The sequence below is a fragment of the Phyllopteryx taeniolatus genome, chromosome 3 (assembly GCF_024500385.1).
Source record: "Phyllopteryx taeniolatus isolate TA_2022b chromosome 3, UOR_Ptae_1.2, whole genome shotgun sequence".
Taxonomy (NCBI): domain Eukaryota; kingdom Metazoa; phylum Chordata; class Actinopteri; order Syngnathiformes; family Syngnathidae; genus Phyllopteryx; species Phyllopteryx taeniolatus.
This window is the reverse complement of record NC_084504.1, coordinates 475127-494125: the sequence shown is the minus strand read 5'-3', so window position 1 is coordinate 494125 and position 18999 is coordinate 475127. Positions and strand designations below refer to the sequence as shown.

Below are 18999 nucleotides of genomic sequence, written 5' to 3'. Positions count from 1 at the left end.
TAAAAATAAGTCATAATAAAAGTTAAAAATAAGTCAAACATCTGTGATTCACCATTTTTTCTCCAAAATTAAACATGTTCATCCTCCAGGAGCAGTGATTCCACAATTTTTGCCAGGGGTTGCTTTGCTAGTATATAGAGTTGGTGCATGTGCATTATATGCTACAAAACTGCTTGCTGCAGAAAGAATTATGTATTCTGACATTGACCAGTGAGAGGGAGGAACTTTAAACACTTCCCCATGAGTATAGGTACAGTGGACAGAAACATGGTGGCTAAGCAGGTAAATAATGAGAGAACAAAAAGCCCATCTTTAACATGTTTTATTTAGTAGATATAAAACATTTCAAGCTTTGAGAGCAAACTTGCGGACAGAGTAAAGCAGATCTTTTCTCTGCCGTTTCTTTGTGCGCAGACTCTCTTCATGTTTGTTGAGGCGGCGACGAAGAGCTCTGGTCTTCTTGGGCCTCAGATCCAGGGGCTTATACTTCTTGCCCTAAAACCAATTACAGACATGCAAACACCAAAGGCATGAAAAAGGTGACAAAAAAACAAAACCTTGTGGGGATCTGGGGGGATCCCCTGGGCCCCCGCAGAGATTTTTTATTTTAACATAAATTAAGCAATCTGGAAGACATTGAAGAGTACAATAAGGCAAAAATCAACAAATTTTCTTCACGCAGAAAAACATTTATTTACACCGCTCAAGTGAATGTTGATGTACAAATTTAAGATTAAAATTGCCTCATTTCTTTGCTTTTTTGTTCTGGCCTCCAACTTGAGCCTGGCTCATCTCTACTTGAGCCACATGAATAGCATCCTCCTCTTTACGCACTGACTAAAATCATTGCTTGCTTCACTATTAACTTCAAAGGATGTAATAGTAGCAATAGAGGATGGTCGCTCCAGAGGTTAGGGTAGAGTAGCCATTGTCCTCAAGTAAGAGTAGTTACTTGACAATAACATGACTCAAGTAAAAGTAGTCCTCCCAAAAATTACCTAGGAGTAAAAAGTACACAGTGAAATAATTACTCAAGTACAGAGTAAATAGCACCCAAAAGAAAAAACATTTGCCATTTTCTGCAGACAGTGCCAGACAAATACTACAATATATGAAAGATGTTTATGTTCATCTAAATGTAAACAAGAGAAGCGCGCCGTTGCCTTCACAGTAACGACGACCTTCCCAAAATGGCCCCCACGTAGGCACGACAATCAGCCATGCTGGCCTATCTCGTGTTAATACCTATGGCCGGGAAGCCCAATAGAAGACATAGTGTGAGGTCATGTAACTTTCTTGTGTCGTTTGATTGGTGAACTAGACTTAACGTCACTAGCGCTTAAATTCAAAACAGCGCTTAATGCAGAAGTCGTAGTCTCGCGCACAAAAGTTGAGAAATAAGCAATAATTGATAAAAGTAGCGAGCAGCATTTAGATCATTGTAACAGAGTAAAAGCACCGTTTCGTCTTAGCAGCAGAAGTGGGAGAAGTGTCATCTCCTGTGAGCCAGATAAGTCCCTTTGGCATAGTTTCCCCACTTTGTTCAAGATCAAACAAACCAGACAAATATAACCCAAGTGAAGTTAAAATGCTGTTTTTAAATGGCGATTTCATTTGTTATGGTAAAAAAAAAAAAAAAAAACTATTCAGTTACCTGGCCCTGTGTGCAAAAGTTAGTGGTGGGCAAGTGAAGCCTCATGAAGCACAGACGTCCCTAACAATTGTGCCGAAAAAGATTCAAAGCTTCAAGGCTTCAATGACAGTGACATCTGGTGGACAACTGAAGCCATAGCAACCTCTTAAGAGCACAACTGAAGCACTGTCACCGTTTCCCATGACAGCAATAACAGTTCAGAAAACTCTGTATGGTCATTCAAGTGTTTTGTTCATTCATACCAAATGATTATAACGTCATTACAATAAAATATGCAAATGCGCTCCCCCATACTCTAAAACACATTCCAGATTAACCCAAAGAATACATGAAACGCCATGAACCAATGACACACTGTAAGACTATGAGCCATCGAAAAGCTGCGAAACATTTTGAAGTAATGAAGTGCGAAGCCAAACAGTGATGACTTTGAAGTCACGTAACACTGGTGTTTTGATACAAGCTCTGACAGTTTTTCCAATCACTCCGCTTCAGAAGTGACAAGCTCCAAAGCCTCTGTATCATTTGCCCATCACTAGCAAAAGTAATTACTCCCCTTGTTAAATCATGATCACACCCAACCTTGATTACCTCCAGACCTGCTCAAGCAAGAAATCACAGAATCCGTCCCGACAAAATAAAGTCAGACTAAATATCTAAAAATCCTGCAACAAAATGACACGATCCAAAGAATTTCCAGAACAATCTAAAAGAAGAAGAAATAACTGACATCTATCAGCTTGAGGATTTAAGCGCAACACAGGCATAGTCATTATCCTCATTTGGAGAAAACATGCAACAGTGGTGAACCTTCCCAGGAGTGGACGGCCTACAAAGACTACCCCAAGGGAACAGCAATGACTCATCCAGGAGGCCATAAAGGAACGCACAAAGGAAGGTGGTGTAAATGTAGCACAGCATTTCAGAAAAACTACATCATACCAACAGTCAAACATGGTGGTGGTAGTGTGATGTCTTGGGCTGCTTCTCCTTCAGGACCTGGACAACTTGCTGTGATTGATGAAACCATGAATTCTGCTGTTTTACAGAAAATCCTGAAGGAGAATGTTCAGCCATCAATTTGTGACCTCAAGCTGAAGCGCACTTGGGTTCTGCAGAAGGATAACAATCCAAAACACACCAGCAAGTCAACTTCTGAATGGCTGAAAAACACACAATATGAAGGTTTAGGAGTGGCCCAGTCAAAGTCCAGACTTGAATTAGATTGAAATGCAGTGGCATGACCTTAAAAAGGCCATTCATGCTTGAAAACCCTCCATTTTTGCTAAAATGAAAACAATTCTGCAAGGAAGAGTGGGCAGAGAAGGAAGAGAAAATGCTTGATTTCAGTTGTTGCTACAGAGGATGGCCCAACCAATTATTAGGTTTAAGGGGTAATTAACTTATCACACAGGGCCTGGTAATTTTGAATAGTTTTTTTCCCTTAATAATTGAAATCATTTTAAAAAAGCACTGAAGATTCACTTGAGTTCTATCCATCCATTTCCTGTACCGCTTTATCCTCACAAGGGTCGCGGGTGTGCTGGAGGCTACCCCAGCTATCTGTCTAAAGTGGGGAAACTATGCAAAAAAATGTATATACATATATAATCTAAAACAAACGATTTTGAGAAGGTGGCCAATACTTTTTCATGGCACTGTATTGGTTCCTATAGAGAGCAGTTATAATGTGGAACCATATAACTATAATCCCCTACATATACAGTCCAACCTCAGTTTTCATGATTCATTTTTTGACTTTTTTTTCAGGTCAAAATTTTGTCCCATTTTTTTTTTTTTTTACATAATCTTAATTTACGTACCATTGAAAACGGTCCAAACGCATTCACCAGCCTTTGTCACTCCTCTCTTATTTCAAAACCCTTTCCATTTGTTAACGTTATTAAAAGTGATGAAAATTTAAAATTTTGGTCCAGAAGAAAAAAGTAGACATGATTTGCTCATGTGGGCCTCATGAAATTATATGGCAGGCCGGATCTGGCTCCCCGTGCCTTGAGTTTGACACCTGAGATTTAAGCAACAGGAAGAAAATTGATATGAAGATTCAGTAATTTGGTATGCAGTTGTGAATGCATCAGCTCGACATATATTCGACAAGAGTCGACGTGAAAAACTCTAAGTCCCATGCTGAAATGTTTGTCCAAACACTTCTCGTCCTCACCTTGTAGAATTTCCTCAAATTCTCCTTTTGAGTCTGGTTGATGACCGTTAGGACTCTGGCAATAGATTTGCGAACAACACGGCTGCAAAAGAAAATGTAAACGCATTCATAGACCACAAAGTTGCAGCAAAAACAAAATTAATCTGCAACCAGAAAATTTAAATTGTGACATTGCATTTTCAACAGGTTAACGTGTAATTGTAACCAACTACATTTCCAAAGCACCTTTCCAACACTGGCTGTAGTACAGGAAGTCCTCGAGTTACGACGCACTCGACCTACGACGTTTCGACGACCGTGCCTCGTCCGCCATTTTGTCCCAGCACCATAGTGTTTCTGCTTAGCTAGTGCACAGTGCGTGACTGTGTTTGTGCGGCAGGAGTATCTTTGCCTTCTTCCACACTCTCAGCAGTAATGGAAAGTACAGCATCTTATTTTTTTATTTTAATGTATTTTAGTTTCTTTATACGAAGTGTTAACCTTTCCTGCTACGGTCACCCGACGAGCTAGCTATTCGCTACTCTTCCCGTCACTGCACTTGCCACTGTACACACTCGCACCTGCGCGAGACTCCTTCCTCCTTCACAGTCCCGCCGGACGACACCTGCACAGTCTCGCACATCGACGCACACGCTCACACACACTGAGCTTGCTGTCACAATCACGTGGGACAATATCCGAAACTTATTTGGCTGTAAATTTCGACTTTAACGCTGAACTCTGACTTACGGGCAAAATCTTGTTACGTCGCCAGCGTAGGAACAGAACTCGTTCATAAATCGAGGACTTCCTGCATATATAAAACCAAAATTTGAGTTTATCTATTCTACACACTCCATGACAAATGTGATTAAGTCAATGTCCAGCATGATGCCTTATCTTTAACCAAAATGGGTAAATACTGAACTGATAACATGAACACAACTGATTAATTCATTCACACACTACTTACATCTTCGACAGCTTAGACGCAGCTCCGCCTGTTACTTTGGCCACACGGAGTTGTGACAGTTCATTTTTCAGGTCATCCAGCTGCTTGAGCAGCTCCTCCTTCTTCTTCCCCCGCAAATCTCTTGCCTTGATCTTAGCCTGAATGAAATAAGATTTAACAGGATGTCAAATATAACCGTTTATGTTGGAGGTTGAACCCTACCCATCACACTAGCTCTCTGAAAATAAGGATTGCGGGAGTAGGTGGGTAGCTCAGTGCACACAAATGACAACTCATGTCTCAGTCTTTTGGTAAGCAGTTGTGAATGCATCAGCAATACATCAGCTCAACAAATATCATCATAGACGAGAGTCACGTGACGCTTACCGACTCTTAACCTCGCTACACACGCGTTCTTCGGTGACTAGATCACGTATTACACAATGATCAATCCAGGCCTATAATATTCAATGTACATAATATAAAGTACAGGCTACTCACGAGCCACGCCCATCATACCCTGAAATTAGCTTTAAAGCTAACAATGTCGCCATTACATTAGAACATAGCAAGTTAGCAAAGCGGCGCTACTCAGTGCCGTTTAAACCTGCATTTTACACGTGGTCGAGTGAAGCCTACTTCGCCAAACCCAGCAAGAAAGGGACCTAAATTGCTTATGCGATTATATTTAACAACTATTACTAAGATAAAGTACGATAAACACGAAAAAGTACTAATTACATAAGAACCGAAAGAGACCCACCATATTCCCTCTCGCTACCCTGCTGGAAAGACCGGACGTACCGCGTGTTAACAAAAAGTAGCTTCCGTTGAATGTCTTCTTCGTTGTGTTTCTGCGGTCTGCGACCGCGTCATGCACACAACAGCGCCACGGCGTGACAGTTTTAAACAATGTTGAATGTATGCGCTACACAAATACGAATTAACGAATAAATCCCCAGATTAACAGTAACCAGTTGTAAATTACTATTTAAATCTAATAACACGGCTACAGTCATGAAAATATTTTAGACCACCCTTGTTCAATCTTTTGCTCATCTTAATGCCTGGTATGAACATGAAGAAAATGCAGCTGATTCCATAATACTGTACTTTATGTCCTATCTGACATTGCCTTCCCAGTGATTTTGTTTTTTATCAAGAAAACCATGGAAAATTGTTAGAAATTATATACCCCCGAAACGAAAATCTGTTTTGCTTCAAAATACATTTATGTTTGAGATAAGTGCTGAAAACATGCACAAAGACTGAGTTGTGAATTGAATTGTGAGATATGGTTTAAATCTCATTTTCACCCCATAACTCGGAACAGCAGATAAATGCAATGAATTTGCTTGCCATCAGGTTAAATATCAGCACCAATCAGCAAAATGATAAAATTATACTACATCTGAAGCCACTCAGGAAAAATAGTTATTTTGTAACCATTGGAAGTGTTCAATCTCATCGAATGGCAATGACCTACGGGGTCCCTCAAAGGTCAGTTCTTCGACCCCTCCTGTTCAGCCTATATATGCTACCCTTGGGTCAAATTGTTCAGAACTTTAATTTTGACTATCATAGCTATGCAGATGACACACAGTTCATATCTAGCAGTGTCTCCAAATGACTACAGTTCAATTGAGGTGTTAAGTCACTGTCTAAAACAGATAACAGGATGAGCCAAAATTATCTTCAATTAAACTGAGATTGTTTTTGACAATAAAGAAAGGAGGATTGCTGTTAGTAAATACCTGGAGTCACGCTCTTTAAAAACCAAAGACCAAGTCCAAAACCTTGGTGTACTGATAGATCCTGAGCTGACTTTCAAGTCATACCAAATCAATGAATAAAACTGCCTTCTACCAACTGAAGAACATATCCAGAGTGAAGGCTTGCATGTGCGAAGCAAACCAGGAAAAGCTCATCCATGTTTTTATCTCAAGTAGACTTGACTATTGTAATGGTCTTCTGACTGGACTCCCCCAAAAGAGCATTAAACAGCTGGAGCTCATTCAGAATGCTGCAGCTCAGGTTCTGACCAGAACAAAGAGGTCCGAGCATATTACTCCAATTTTAAAGTCTTTACACTGGCTTTAGAATAGATTTTAAAGTTCTGCTACTGGTCTATAAATCACTAAATGGTTTAGGTCCTGAATAGATGAAAGAAAGCCTAATGGAATATAAACCCAGTAGGGATCTGAGATCTACAGACTCAGGTCAAATAGTGGAGCACAGAGTCCAAAGCAAACATGGTGAAGCAGCATTTATGCTGCACACAAATTGAATAAGTTGCCAACAGAAGTGATGTCAGCACACAGTGTGAATGTTTATTAGTCCAGGTTAAAAACTTTTTTTCCTCATGCTTTTCCATTTTTAAATGATATTTTTTTGCACTGTATGCTGAGTTAGCCATCAAAGTATTCCCACATCTCGAAAAAATACATCTTCACTGAAGTGCAATCTGTTTGGTGTTATTTGGGCTAACGTCTCAGCCGTCTGGCCCCACGAGCGTTGTGTTGCGAGGCAGCAGCAGCCCCACACAAGCCCGACAGCGGTTAGAGTACACGGCAAAGGTCCCGCGCAACAGCAATTTGCTTTCAAGCCACTCACGTCACGGACAAGGAAGAGGAGGGGGGGGGAGGGATCATCCGGCTGCGGCCACCAAAGGCTGCAACTCACTACGGGTGCACCACGGAATCCCCCACTGACAAGTCCATCTGTTGATTAATGGACCACTGAATTTCAACAGTAACAAAGAGGCAGAATGACTAGGTGCGACGCATGAAAGCGAAAGCAATATGCATTGCCTTGCAGATAGACAGGAACTGTGAAGAGTATTTGATTGACAGCTGGAGGCAGGATTTTCAGAGCACCCAGCGACACGCCCACAGCGTCTGGAAGTTCAAAGAATGTCTCAATTCTTGACCATTTTGAACCCTGATTTCACATACTTTGCCATATTTTTAGCCATTCATTCACTGTCTGGCTTGTTAACATGCTTTTCTGCAGTCTGTCAAATTTACAAGACATTTTTTTGGCCTGTTTTGTGGCAAAGGGCTAAAAAGATCATTAAGGAAGATGAGACTTCGTCAACTGCTGAAAAAAACTGGGGCAGTCCCCTTAACGCAAAATAAGGACAGTAGGACTGTTGTGTAAGTGAAAACTAATAGGACAACACGACTTCCAGTGTAAATGTTTCTTTAATGAAGCCACTGGCTTCGACCTTTGTGGTATCATTTTTAAAATCAACAGCTGATTACAAAAACATCCATGCAGCCCTTCTCCTGAAAGAAATTATATATTAAAAACAACAACAACAGTTCTTGTCCCACAGAGCCAGAGATAGTGTGTGATTGCAAGATGCTGCTTAAAGTTTTGGAGCATGCTTCCAACTACATGTTTGGAGCCACACAAGAGGGAATGATTTCCTTCTGATGGTGGTCATCCTATTTCTGTCTCTTGATCAATGCCTTATTTGTAGTCCATCAGCTCCAGTGGGTAGAAGAGCCTGAGACTGAAGGCCGGATAATTCCCTTTGGCGAGGGTTTGGATCCAAACCAGGACATCTGGAAAACAATGTGAAAGTAATTCATTGAGATTTAAATGAAAGAAAACCAAATGAATACAGAACAAAGGGAACTGTATTGAGCATTTCATTTTGTACTGTACTTATTCAGTATTGTTTTAGTACATGACAAAAACAACTGCAACATCTCAAAATTCAGAGAGAGAGAGAGAGAGAGAGAGAAAGCGAGAGGTACAGTGGGTACGCAAAGTATTCAGACCCCCTTAAAATTTACACTCGGTATAGTGCAGCCATTTGCTAAAATCCATCCATCCATCCATTTTCTACCGGGCCGCGGGGGCAGTAGCTTTAGCAGGGAGGCCCAGACTTCTCTACCCCCAGCCACTTCATCTAGCTCTTCCGGGGGGATCCCGAGGCGTTCCCAGGCCAGCCGAAGGACGTAGTCTCTCCAGCGTGTCCTGGGTCGTCCCCGGGGTCTCCTCCCGGTGGGACATGTCCGGAACACCTCACCAGGGAGGCGTCCGGGAGGCATCCGAATCAGATGCCCCAGCCACCTCATCTGGCTCCTCTCGATGTGGAGGAGCAGCGACTCTACTCTGAGATCCTCCCGGATGACCGAGCTTCTCACCCTACCGAGCTTCTTACCCTTTGCTAAAATCATTTAAGTTAATTTTTTTCCATCATTAATGTACACACAAAACCCCATATTGACTGAAAAAACGTAATTGTTGACATTTTTGCAGATTTATTAAAAAAATAAAAACAATTACCACACAGCCTTAAGTATTCAGACCCTTTGCACAGTATTTAGTAGAAGCGCCCTTTTGAGCTAATACAGCCATGAGACTTTTTGGGAATGATTTTTTTTTTGGGAACTTTTTCACACCTGGAATTGGGGATCGTCTGCCATTCCTCCTTGCAGATCCTCTCCAGTTCTGTCAGGTTGGATGGTGAACTTGGTGGACAGCCATTTTCAGATCTCTCCAGAGATGCTCAATTGGGTTTAAGTCAGGACTTTCGCTGGGCCATTTAAGAACAGTCACGGACCTGTTTTGAAGCCACTCCTTTGTTATTTTAGCTGTGTGTTTACGGTCATTGTCTTGTTGGAAGGTGAACCTTTGGCCCAATCTGAGGTCCTGAAGCTTTTCGTCCAGGATTCTCCACACATACCGCTTAGAATTAATGCCAAAAAGTTCTATCTTGGTCTCATCATACCAGAGAATCTTATTTCTCACCATCTTGGAGTCCTTCAGGTGTTTTTTTTTTTTAGCAAACTCCATGCGGGCTTTCATGTGTCTTGCACTGAGGAGAGGCTTCCGTCGGGCCACTCTGCCATAAAGCACCGACTGGTGGAGCGCTGTAGTGATTTTTGACTTTCTAGAACTTTCTCCCATTTCCAGAGACTGCATCTCTGGAGCTCAGCCACAGTGATCTTTGGGTTCTTCTGTACCTCTCTCACCAAGGCTCTTCTCCCCCGATTGCTTAGTTTGGCCAGTTTAGCTCTAGGAAGGGTTCTGGTCGTCCCAAACGTCTTCCATTTAAGAATCATGGAGGCCACTGTGCTCTTAGGAACCTAAGTGGAGCAAAATGTTTTTTTGTAACCTTGGCCAGATCTGTGCCTTGCCACAATTCTGTCTCTGAGCTCTTCAGGCAGTTCCTTTGACCTCATGATTCTCATTTGCTCTGATATGCACTGTGAGCTGTTAAGGTCTTATATAGACAGGTGTGTGGCTTTCCTAATCAAGTCCACTCATCATAATCAAACACAGCTGGACTCCAAAGAAGGTGTAGAACCATCTTAAGGATGATCAGAAGAAATAGACAGCACGCGAGTTAAATATATGAGTGTCACAGCAAAGGGTCTGAATACCTATGGCTTTCATATATTTCAGTTTTTCTTTTTTAATCTGGGTAAATTTCAACAATTCCATTTTTTTTCTGTCAACATGTACATTGTACATTAATGAGGGGCGTGGGGAGGGGGAAATTATTTTAGCAAATAGCTGCAATATAACATCAATCCATCCATTTTCTGTACCGCTTATCCTCACTAGGGTCGCGGGCGTGCTGGAACCTATCCCAGCTATCTTCGGGCGAGAGGTCTGAACTGGTCGCCAGCCAATCGCAGGCAATATAACAAAGATTGAAAATTTTAAGTGGGTCGGAATACTTTCTGTACCCACTGTTCATCTCAATAAATAAAATTTAAAAAATTAAAAGAAATTCAGTACTCAAAATATATAGATTCATTAAACACTTGGTAAAATACTTTTTAGAGAGCAAATTACTGCCTAACTTTGACATTAAAATAATTTTCATTGCTTCTGGTTTGTTACATATTCTAGTTTCTAGAGATAGTGAATTTTGGTGAAATTTGCTTTAAGCTATAATTAAAATTATACAAATGAATAAAATCATGAAATATTTCACTCTGAGAGTAAGTAGTGCATCTCTATGAGTTTTACTTTTTGAACTAACTAAATTTAGTTTTTATTCAAATTTATTGAGATGTACCTGTATATGGCGGCACGGTGGCCGACTCGTGAGCATATCTGCCTCACAGTTCTGAGGCCCAGGGTTCAAATCCCGGCCCCGCCTGTGTGCAGTTTGCATGTTCTACCCGTGCCTGCGTGGGTTTTCTTTGGGTACTTCGGTTTCCTCCCACATCCCCAAAACATGCGTGGTAGGTTGATTGAAGACTCTAAATTGCCTGTAGGTGTGAATGTGAGTGTGAATGGTTGTTTGATTATGAGTGCCCTGGGACCAGTTCAGGGTGTACACCATCTCTCGCCGAAGATGCCTGGGATAGGCTCCAGCACGCCTGCGACCCGAGTGAGGATAAGCGGCACAGAAAATGGATGGATGGATGGATGTATCTGTATATCAACCCCAATTCCAATGCAGTTGGGGTGTTGTGTAAAACATAAATAAAAACATTTGATTTGCAAATAATATTCAACCTAAATTCCACTGATAAGCTGGATATTTAGGTGGCATGGTGACCGACTGGCTAGCACATCTGCCTCACAGTTCTGAGGACCCGGGTTCCAATCCGGCCACGCCCATGTGGAGTTTGCATGTTCTCCCCGTGCCTGCGTGGGTGTGCTCCGGGTATACCGGCATCCTCCCGCATTCAAAAAACATGCAAGGTAGGTTAATTGAAGACTCTTGTCCGCAGGTGTGAATTTGAGTGCGAATGGTTGTTTGTGTGTGCGCTGCCATTGGCAGGCGACCAGTTCAGTGTGTACCCCGCCTCTCGCCCGCTGTCAGCTGGGATAGATTCTAGCATACCCGCAACCCTAATGAGGATAACTGGTGTAGAAAATGGATGGATGGACAATATATTTAATGTTCAAACTGATAAACCTTTTTTGTTGCAAATATTCACTCATTTTGAATTTGATGACTGCAACACATTCCAAAAAAGCTGGGACAGGGGCATATTTTCCACTGAGGACACCAATTGTTGAATCTTTGTTGGGGGAATTATTTCCCATTCTTTTTTATGTACAACTTCAGTTGCTCAACAGTCTAGGATCTTTGTCTTGCTGAAATAAGCATGGATGTCCCTGAAAAACACATTGCTTGAATGGCACCATATGTTGCTCCAAAACCTATATGTACCTTTCAGTATTAATGGTGCGTTCACAGATGTGTAAGTTACCCATGCCCAGAGAAGCTGGCGGCACTTATGGGTACAGTTGATAAATGGCCGGATCATCAAAAGCAAGACACAGACATTGGCTTTTGCACGCCGATGCTCAGTGAATTACCAGCACCTGGAGCATCAAAGCGGAGACAAAAGATACCTAGTTTGCACCAGAACGCTAAATTAATTAGCTTCCACCACCAGCCAGCCCACAGACCCTCACTCACAAAGGCGTCTCTTCCCTGCTGCGCCGGTGTGACACTTGGCCAGTCAAACTGGGACAATGGACGGGTTGCTCGCGGCACCCAGAGGCAACTGAATACCACTGCAGACGCGGGTTCATTAATCCCAGTCTTTACCGGACTTGACTGGGATTGAATATTTTAAGAACTTTACATGAACGCCACGAGTGACTGTATTTCTGCAAACTTGAATGGCTGATGTCGAATCTATTGTCAACTGAACCAGATGAAATGTTTCACTCCACACCACACAAATACCACATTGCAAATATTAGTGTTCTCAACAATCAGATAACATTTGAAACATTTGTTACAGGTATTAAAGAGGATGGGCGTGTGACAATGCAACTCTGAATAATGGTCTTGTTATCTTAAATCTAATAATTAATATTTTATTCCACTGGTTTTAAACCACAAATTACACTAAAATGAAATGCAATTCTAGAGGCGCAGTCTGCCTTCCATTTGGTCAAAAGGGGCCGGCCTCACTCTCTGGAGCAGATAAAAAGGTCGAAGCTCCTATGTCTCTGGCTCTGTCTCGCTGAACTCTCTCACTCTCTCGTTGTTCCACCTGCCGGCCTGGCCCAGCCCGGAGAGCCCCCAACCTCTCACCACGAGGTGGCAGATGCTGGGAGACGCCGAACTTCCCTGTCGCGCTGCCAAGCGTGGACCGCAGAAGGCACCTGGCAACTACCCACCGCTACCCTTCTGGAAGTGGGGCAGTTTACGGATGAGGCTCCGTTGGGAAGCAATTGCGGTGCGAGCTTTCCCTGAAAAGCATTGGCACTGCCAGCGCGCCGGCCAACCTGCACTTGTGAAGTGCGTATTTTCCTCTTTCCCTCCTTTTTCTTCAAACCATCCCTTGTGAGCGCCCTTGCCAACCCCAGGAAGGTCGACCTACCTGCCTGAATTGGTCAACACACGTAAGTCCAACATTGTGGTCTACTAAAGTACAGAGTAGTGTATATTTGGGTTTCAAATTAATGAGAACAGGAATTCCAGCTATACCCATTGTCATCACATGCTCGCTACCAACCTCACATCACAAGTCAGTTTCCTTTGACATTGTCTGTCTTCTGTTTGTTTTTTCTTTTTTGTCCTATGTTGTTTCCCTGTAGATTCCCTCTATTAGATCTCATTAAATTTTTCAGAAAATTCACTACGTGCATTGTTGTGTGTGTTTGGGTTCGAGGAAAAAAACCTCTGGCCGTCTAGAACTCTTATCAAAATTTCATAAAGTGTAGCAAGCTTTAGATTATGAGACTGATAAAAAGGTTTCTCTTCACTTCCCCTAAATTTTATCCACTTAAAAAGTGACGTGGTGCCCCCTTCTACTAGATAAAATAGCTTGATTTATAATGCTGTAATATAAAATTACGCTAAACCAGAAGTAACGCAGGCGTCGCTTCCAGCTCATTCTTTTCGCCTAAATTAAATCTTTATTTAACCCGTATACGCTACACTACTTTCAGCCCAGTCTTTCTGGAGGAAAAAAAATTGAGAAAACAGCCTTTTTGTGAAAGCAGACAGATCAAGCATAACAATGAGTTTGACACCAATATTTTTTTTCTTTAGTGAAAATCTCAAACATCTGAACATAAAACAACACTGAAAAAGTAATTTTGACAGATAAATTTATTTACAAGTATAACTGTACAGAATTTACATTAGACAAAAATGCATGAACAAATGGAACTCGCACACTTGGTCTTTTTTCTCCAAATTCTCTTCCTCTACCTTTTGCTCAATAGTCCAGGTTTTTATTACCTTGGGCATAAAATCTAGCAAAGTTTTATCCACATCTGGATTTTATTCTTTGTTGGCGGTGAATGGGATGTTGTGTGGTTGTCATTGTCCTTGAAACCAGTCCCTACTTCTGCTCGAAGCACAACCTGTGCAGTTTAGAAACATAACTATTACTAAAAAAAATACATTGTTGAAATTGCTGTCATGGGACGTGGAGGAAAAAAAAGCTTTCAATTACCTTTTTTGTCTGCACTGCCTACTGGAATGGGGGTCGAACGTCTGCTGGATGCATGACCTGTAAGTTTTAAAAAATACATACCATTACTCGAGAATACTTTTTATTGATGACGTGTTTGCAAGGGTAAAAACAAAACAAAAAAAACTTTACTTTTCTTCGTCGCAATCCTAAAAGACGTTCAACTCGCGGGCGTTGAATTACTGCAAGATGGAAAATTCAAATCAGTAGTGGCAACAGATCTTACCTTGTAATGTGAACTAGTGGGACTGAATTATGTTATGTAACAAGGATTTAAGAAGTGTGTTTGCTCGCTAAATGTAGCTAACATGAGCTGCAAACGAGTTACCTTCGTCTCCATTATCATCCGGAGGAAGCCCCGAATGAAGCTCTGCTGCTTCCAGGCGATCCAGAGGGAGTTCACTCATCATGATTCCGGGTCCCATTTACTCAAATCCCGGTCGGCAGACGATCAGAAGGCAAGCGGCCGAGAGCATCTCGCTATATGGCCCAGCATTTTGGGCGATAGCTTTGCAACAAAAGGAGCACTCGGAGCGTCATCCTTTATTTCGTTGCATGATCCAAGGCGTCATTCCTGTTGGTCGCAGGAATATGTTTCTTGCCTTGGCGCAATAAATATGTATTACCGAAAGTTTTACTTTTGTGGGGGATTTTTTTTCATTTTGTCTTCTCTCTTTTCCGCCATATTATGCTTGCATCTTCTCATCGTCTCCTGCACCCTGCCCCCTCCTTGTTCTTCCTCTTCTTCAATATGAGAGAGGGACGTTCACCTCAAGGCATTGTTGCCTTCTACAGCAGGGGTGTCAAACTCAAATTCACGGTGGGCCCAAATAAAAAATTGGGACAACGTCGCAGGCCAAACTCACCATTTAATGAAATAATCACTGCGATGTGCATGTTTCCCTTTTCTGCAGAAATGTAGTGTTAAACTTATATGACAACAAACTTAAATTTTGCTTAAATACTGAATCTGAAGGAAGATATTTATTATAATTCGAGGAGACTGGTAGTATAGTTGCTAACGACTGCAACAGAAAGGGAAGGGGCGCTCGCCGGTCTAGACTGATGGGCCAACACAGTAGCAAAGCATTCTGGGATTTGTAATATTAGTGGCGCATGTGGTATATACTGGCAGGCCAGCGCTAATACACATTTGATATGGTCTTGCGGGCCAAATATAATTACATTGTGGGCCAAATTTGGACCCCGGGCCTGAGTTTGACAAATATGCTCTACAGGGTGCTATTCCTCATTGCAGTTATCCAGAGGCTTGACGATCACACAACTGCACAAGACCCTCCCCCATCCATCCCCGTTATATAACGCCATTGACATCTTTAGACGGCATTGGCAGGGAATAGATAGATTCTGAATGACGTCTTTGGACGGCAGTGGCAGGGAATGAGTTAACCTGTTCTTGACCTGTGGAATTTTCAAAATAAGTGTTTTTTGAGCATTCTTCAACTTTCCCAGTCTTTTGTTGCCCGTGTCCCTGCTTTTCCGGAACGTGTTGCAGGCATCAATTCAAACTGTGAGGATATTTGCAAGAAAAAAAAAATCCTGCCTTTGTACTGTATTAAATTTAATTGAGGTTGAAAAGGATTTGCAAATTATTGTATTCTCTTTTATTTGTTATACACAACATCCCAAATTCATTGGAAATGGGGATATATATAGATAACTATACTATTCTGTTTGTAGACGTTATACCATGTGGAGATTTGTTAAATGGTATGTGGTGATTTGTCAAACAGGAATGTAGGAATTAAAGTCAGAAATAGAAATGAACAATTAAAGTAACACAAAAATAACATTTGTTAAAATGTGCAAATTCATTTTCAAAATGTAAAGCACAGGTGTCAAACTCAAGGCCCGGGGGCCAGATCCAGCTCACCACATGATTTTATGTGGCCCGCTAAGGCAAAATCATGTGTGTCAACTTTCATGATTCTTTTTAAAATCTTTACCAAAATTTAAAATTGTCACATATCATAAATTATAACGTTGAGATATTGTAAGCATTTTTATGGTACCAAACATTAATAATAGTTGAAAAAACCCATTACCCTTGATTTCTGATTCCAAAACTAGTTCATACATTTTGTGTGTAAATATGATGAGGTGATTAAAGATTTTCATGGTTTCACAGTCATAACGGCCTTCTGAGGGAAACTGTAACTACAGTGTGGCCCGCGACAAAAATGAGTTTGACACCCCTGGTGTAAAGGATACAGCGGCTGAAATAAGTATTTAACACGTCACCATTCTTCTCACTAAATATATTTCCAAAGGTGCTATTGACATGAAATTTTCACCAGATGTTGGGAACATCCCGAGGAATCCATACATACAAAAATGTAGAACAAATAAGATGAGAAATTAAGTTGTGTGTTGTAATGTGAAATGACATAGGGAAAAAGTACTGAACACAAAGAAAGGGACGTGCAAAAAGGCACGGAAAGCCAAGACAACACCTAAAATCTATCAATAATCAAACAGCAATACAGCCCCTTGTCAGTGCAAATGAAGATCAGCTGGTTCAGTCCTAATTGATGGCCTACAAAAAGGTCTCATTGCCAAGGTGTGAGTCAAGACACACCTCATGGTAAGTAAGAGTAAAGAGCTGTCTCAAGACCATCACAAAGTGATTGTTGCAAAACATAATGATGGCAGCCAAAGACCACCTGTGGAGAGCTTAAAAAAGACCTCGAATTAGCAGGTACTGTTGTCACAAGGAAAACGGTGAGTAATGTACTCTGCCGCCATGGCCTGTATGCACCCTCACCACGCAAGACCACATTGCTGAAAAAAAAAAAGCACGTCAAAGCTCGTTTAAAGTTTGCTGAACAACATTTGGAAAACAGTTAAATACTGGGAGAATATAGTCGGGTCTGATGTGAGCAAAATTGAACTCTTTGGATGCCATAATGCACACCATGTTTGGAGGAGAAATGGCATTGCACATCACCCTAAAAAAACACCATACCAACAGTGAAGTTCAGAGGCGTGAACATGATGGTGTGGGGCTGCTTTTCAACAAATGGTACTGGTAATCTTCAAATTATTGAAGATAGCATGAATGGGCAAAGGTACTGAGACATTCTTGACTAAAATCTGCTGCCATCTACGAGGATGATTAAAATGAAACAAACGTGGACATTTTATCAGGATAATGATCCAAAACATACTGCCAAGGAAACTCTCAATTGGTTTCAAAGAAAAAAATAAAGCTGCTGGAATGGAACAGTGAATCACCTGACTTGAATCCAATCGAAAATCTATAGAAAGAACTGAAACTCAAGGTCCATAAAAGAAGCCCACAGAACCTTAAAGATTTGAAAACTGCTTGTGTGCAGGAATGAGCCAAAATCACACCAGAGCAATGCACGGGACTAGTTTCTCTATACAGGAGGCATCTTGAACCTGTCATTGCAAACAAAGGCTTTTGTACAAAGTATTGAATAAATACCATTCACCGTGTTCAACACTTTTACCCGTGTCATTTCACATTATTACACATAACTTAATTTCTGATCTTATTTGTTCTACTTTCTTTGTATGTATGGATTACTTGGGTTGTTCCCATCTGGTGACATTTTCATGACAACAGCACCGTTGAAAATATACTTAGTGAGTAAAATGGTGACATGTTAAATCTTTATTTCAGCCGCTGTATGTAAAAAATGACAACAATGTAGTTGTAGTAGTTAATAATTGCTTATTATATGACAAATCAGTAACTACTTAAAATGTGAAGAAATGTAGATTTTGACTGAACACTGACTTTATACTCAAGGGTTTGCTTTAACATGTCCTCTTCCTCACGAGTGAAGTTCAGCAACACAGAAACCGCTCGTATTAGCTGATATGCCTAAAAACAAAACACATAAGAACATAGTTGCCTAAATCCATATTTTATTGTTTAATTTCACAAACAATTTAAAACGGGGACCGGTGACTTACCTCAGTCTCCCTGGACGACATAAATTTGAGAACAACATGCTTCAAGTATTCAAAGTTGATTTCTCTTGAGTCATTGAGGTCTGAGGTGTTGGTCACTGTGGTGTTTGCAGTGGAAAGGCTTGGACTAGACACTGATGGCAGCTCTGCACAAACCATTTCTTGTTTTACTACAACACTTTCTGTTATTTTTTCCTTTGCATCCTCTTCTGGCTCAGGCTTCAGCTTCTATAGCGCGTAAAGAAATAATAGAGAAGAATATCTGAAACTGTGAAAACAAAGCAGTAATGCACAGACAAGGAACAAGTGGTTTAGTTTCCTCCAGAGCTCCACTACCATTTTCAAGGATAAGTGAAAGTGGTAAATATATTCTCTTCTGTAATTCTATAGTAACCCACAGTGGTAAACAAATAAATCCTACATCATAATCCGGCTACACACGGTCAAAAGCTAAAGATGCCAAGAAGTTGAATGTATGTGCTAACACAAGTCCTTATTTCTGGAAGTAAACTTGTATTCATTATTTTAGCATGCTGAGACGGCACAGAACAGGCTACCAATATTATAGATCGCTAAAGGGCTTATCTCACTGGTGCAGACATCGCTGTGACTGCCGAGGCTGATCAGTCGTGGCAACTCTGGCAACCCATCAGACCAAAATATTGCTTGCGTTACCACCAGGAAGATGTCTCCAGACAAGGTGACGACCAGTTCACCCGGAGGTTGCTCGTATACAGTGGGGCAAAAAGGTATATTAGTCAGCCACCAATTGTGCAAAGGTCTCCCACTTAAAAAGATGAGAGAGGCCTGTAATTTTCATTATAGGTATACCTCACCTATGAGAGACAAA

General features: G+C 41.3%; 2 protein-coding genes across 9 annotated transcripts in view; both read right to left on the bottom strand.

Annotated features, from left to right (window-relative positions):
* Positions 1-306: 306 nt before the first annotated feature.
* rpl35 (ribosomal protein L35) lies at positions 307-5657 on the bottom strand. Its single transcript, XM_061766343.1, has 4 exons — positions 5531-5657; positions 4789-4925; positions 3837-3918; positions 307-495 (listed from the first exon to the last, which is right to left on the bottom strand). Exons 1-4 carry the CDS (start codon positions 5531-5533, stop codon positions 346-348), a joined length of 372 nt encoding a protein of 123 aa, XP_061622327.1. The 5' UTR covers positions 5534-5657; the 3' UTR covers positions 307-345.
* A 2294-nt stretch (positions 5658-7951) lies between these two features.
* golga1 (golgin A1) overlaps positions 7952-18999 on the bottom strand; it is a 76609-nt gene continuing 65561 nt past the window's right edge. For 5 of the 8 annotated variants that reach the window (XM_061766340.1, XM_061766336.1, XM_061766337.1 and 2 more), the window contains 3 exons: positions 18153-18377; positions 17974-18060; positions 7952-8336 (listed from right to left, as the gene is read on the bottom strand). In XM_061766340.1, the coding sequence (XP_061622324.1) occupies positions 8256-8336; positions 17974-18060; positions 18153-18377 (393 nt within the window). In that variant the 3' untranslated portion in view covers positions 7952-8255. Of the gene's footprint in view, positions 8337-13804; positions 14080-14171; positions 14229-14321; positions 14372-14517; positions 14934-17973; positions 18061-18152; positions 18378-18739; positions 18876-18999 lie in introns of those variants that run through there. The other 3 variants (XR_009787560.1, XR_009787561.1, XM_061766341.1) reach the window with 3 other exon arrangements.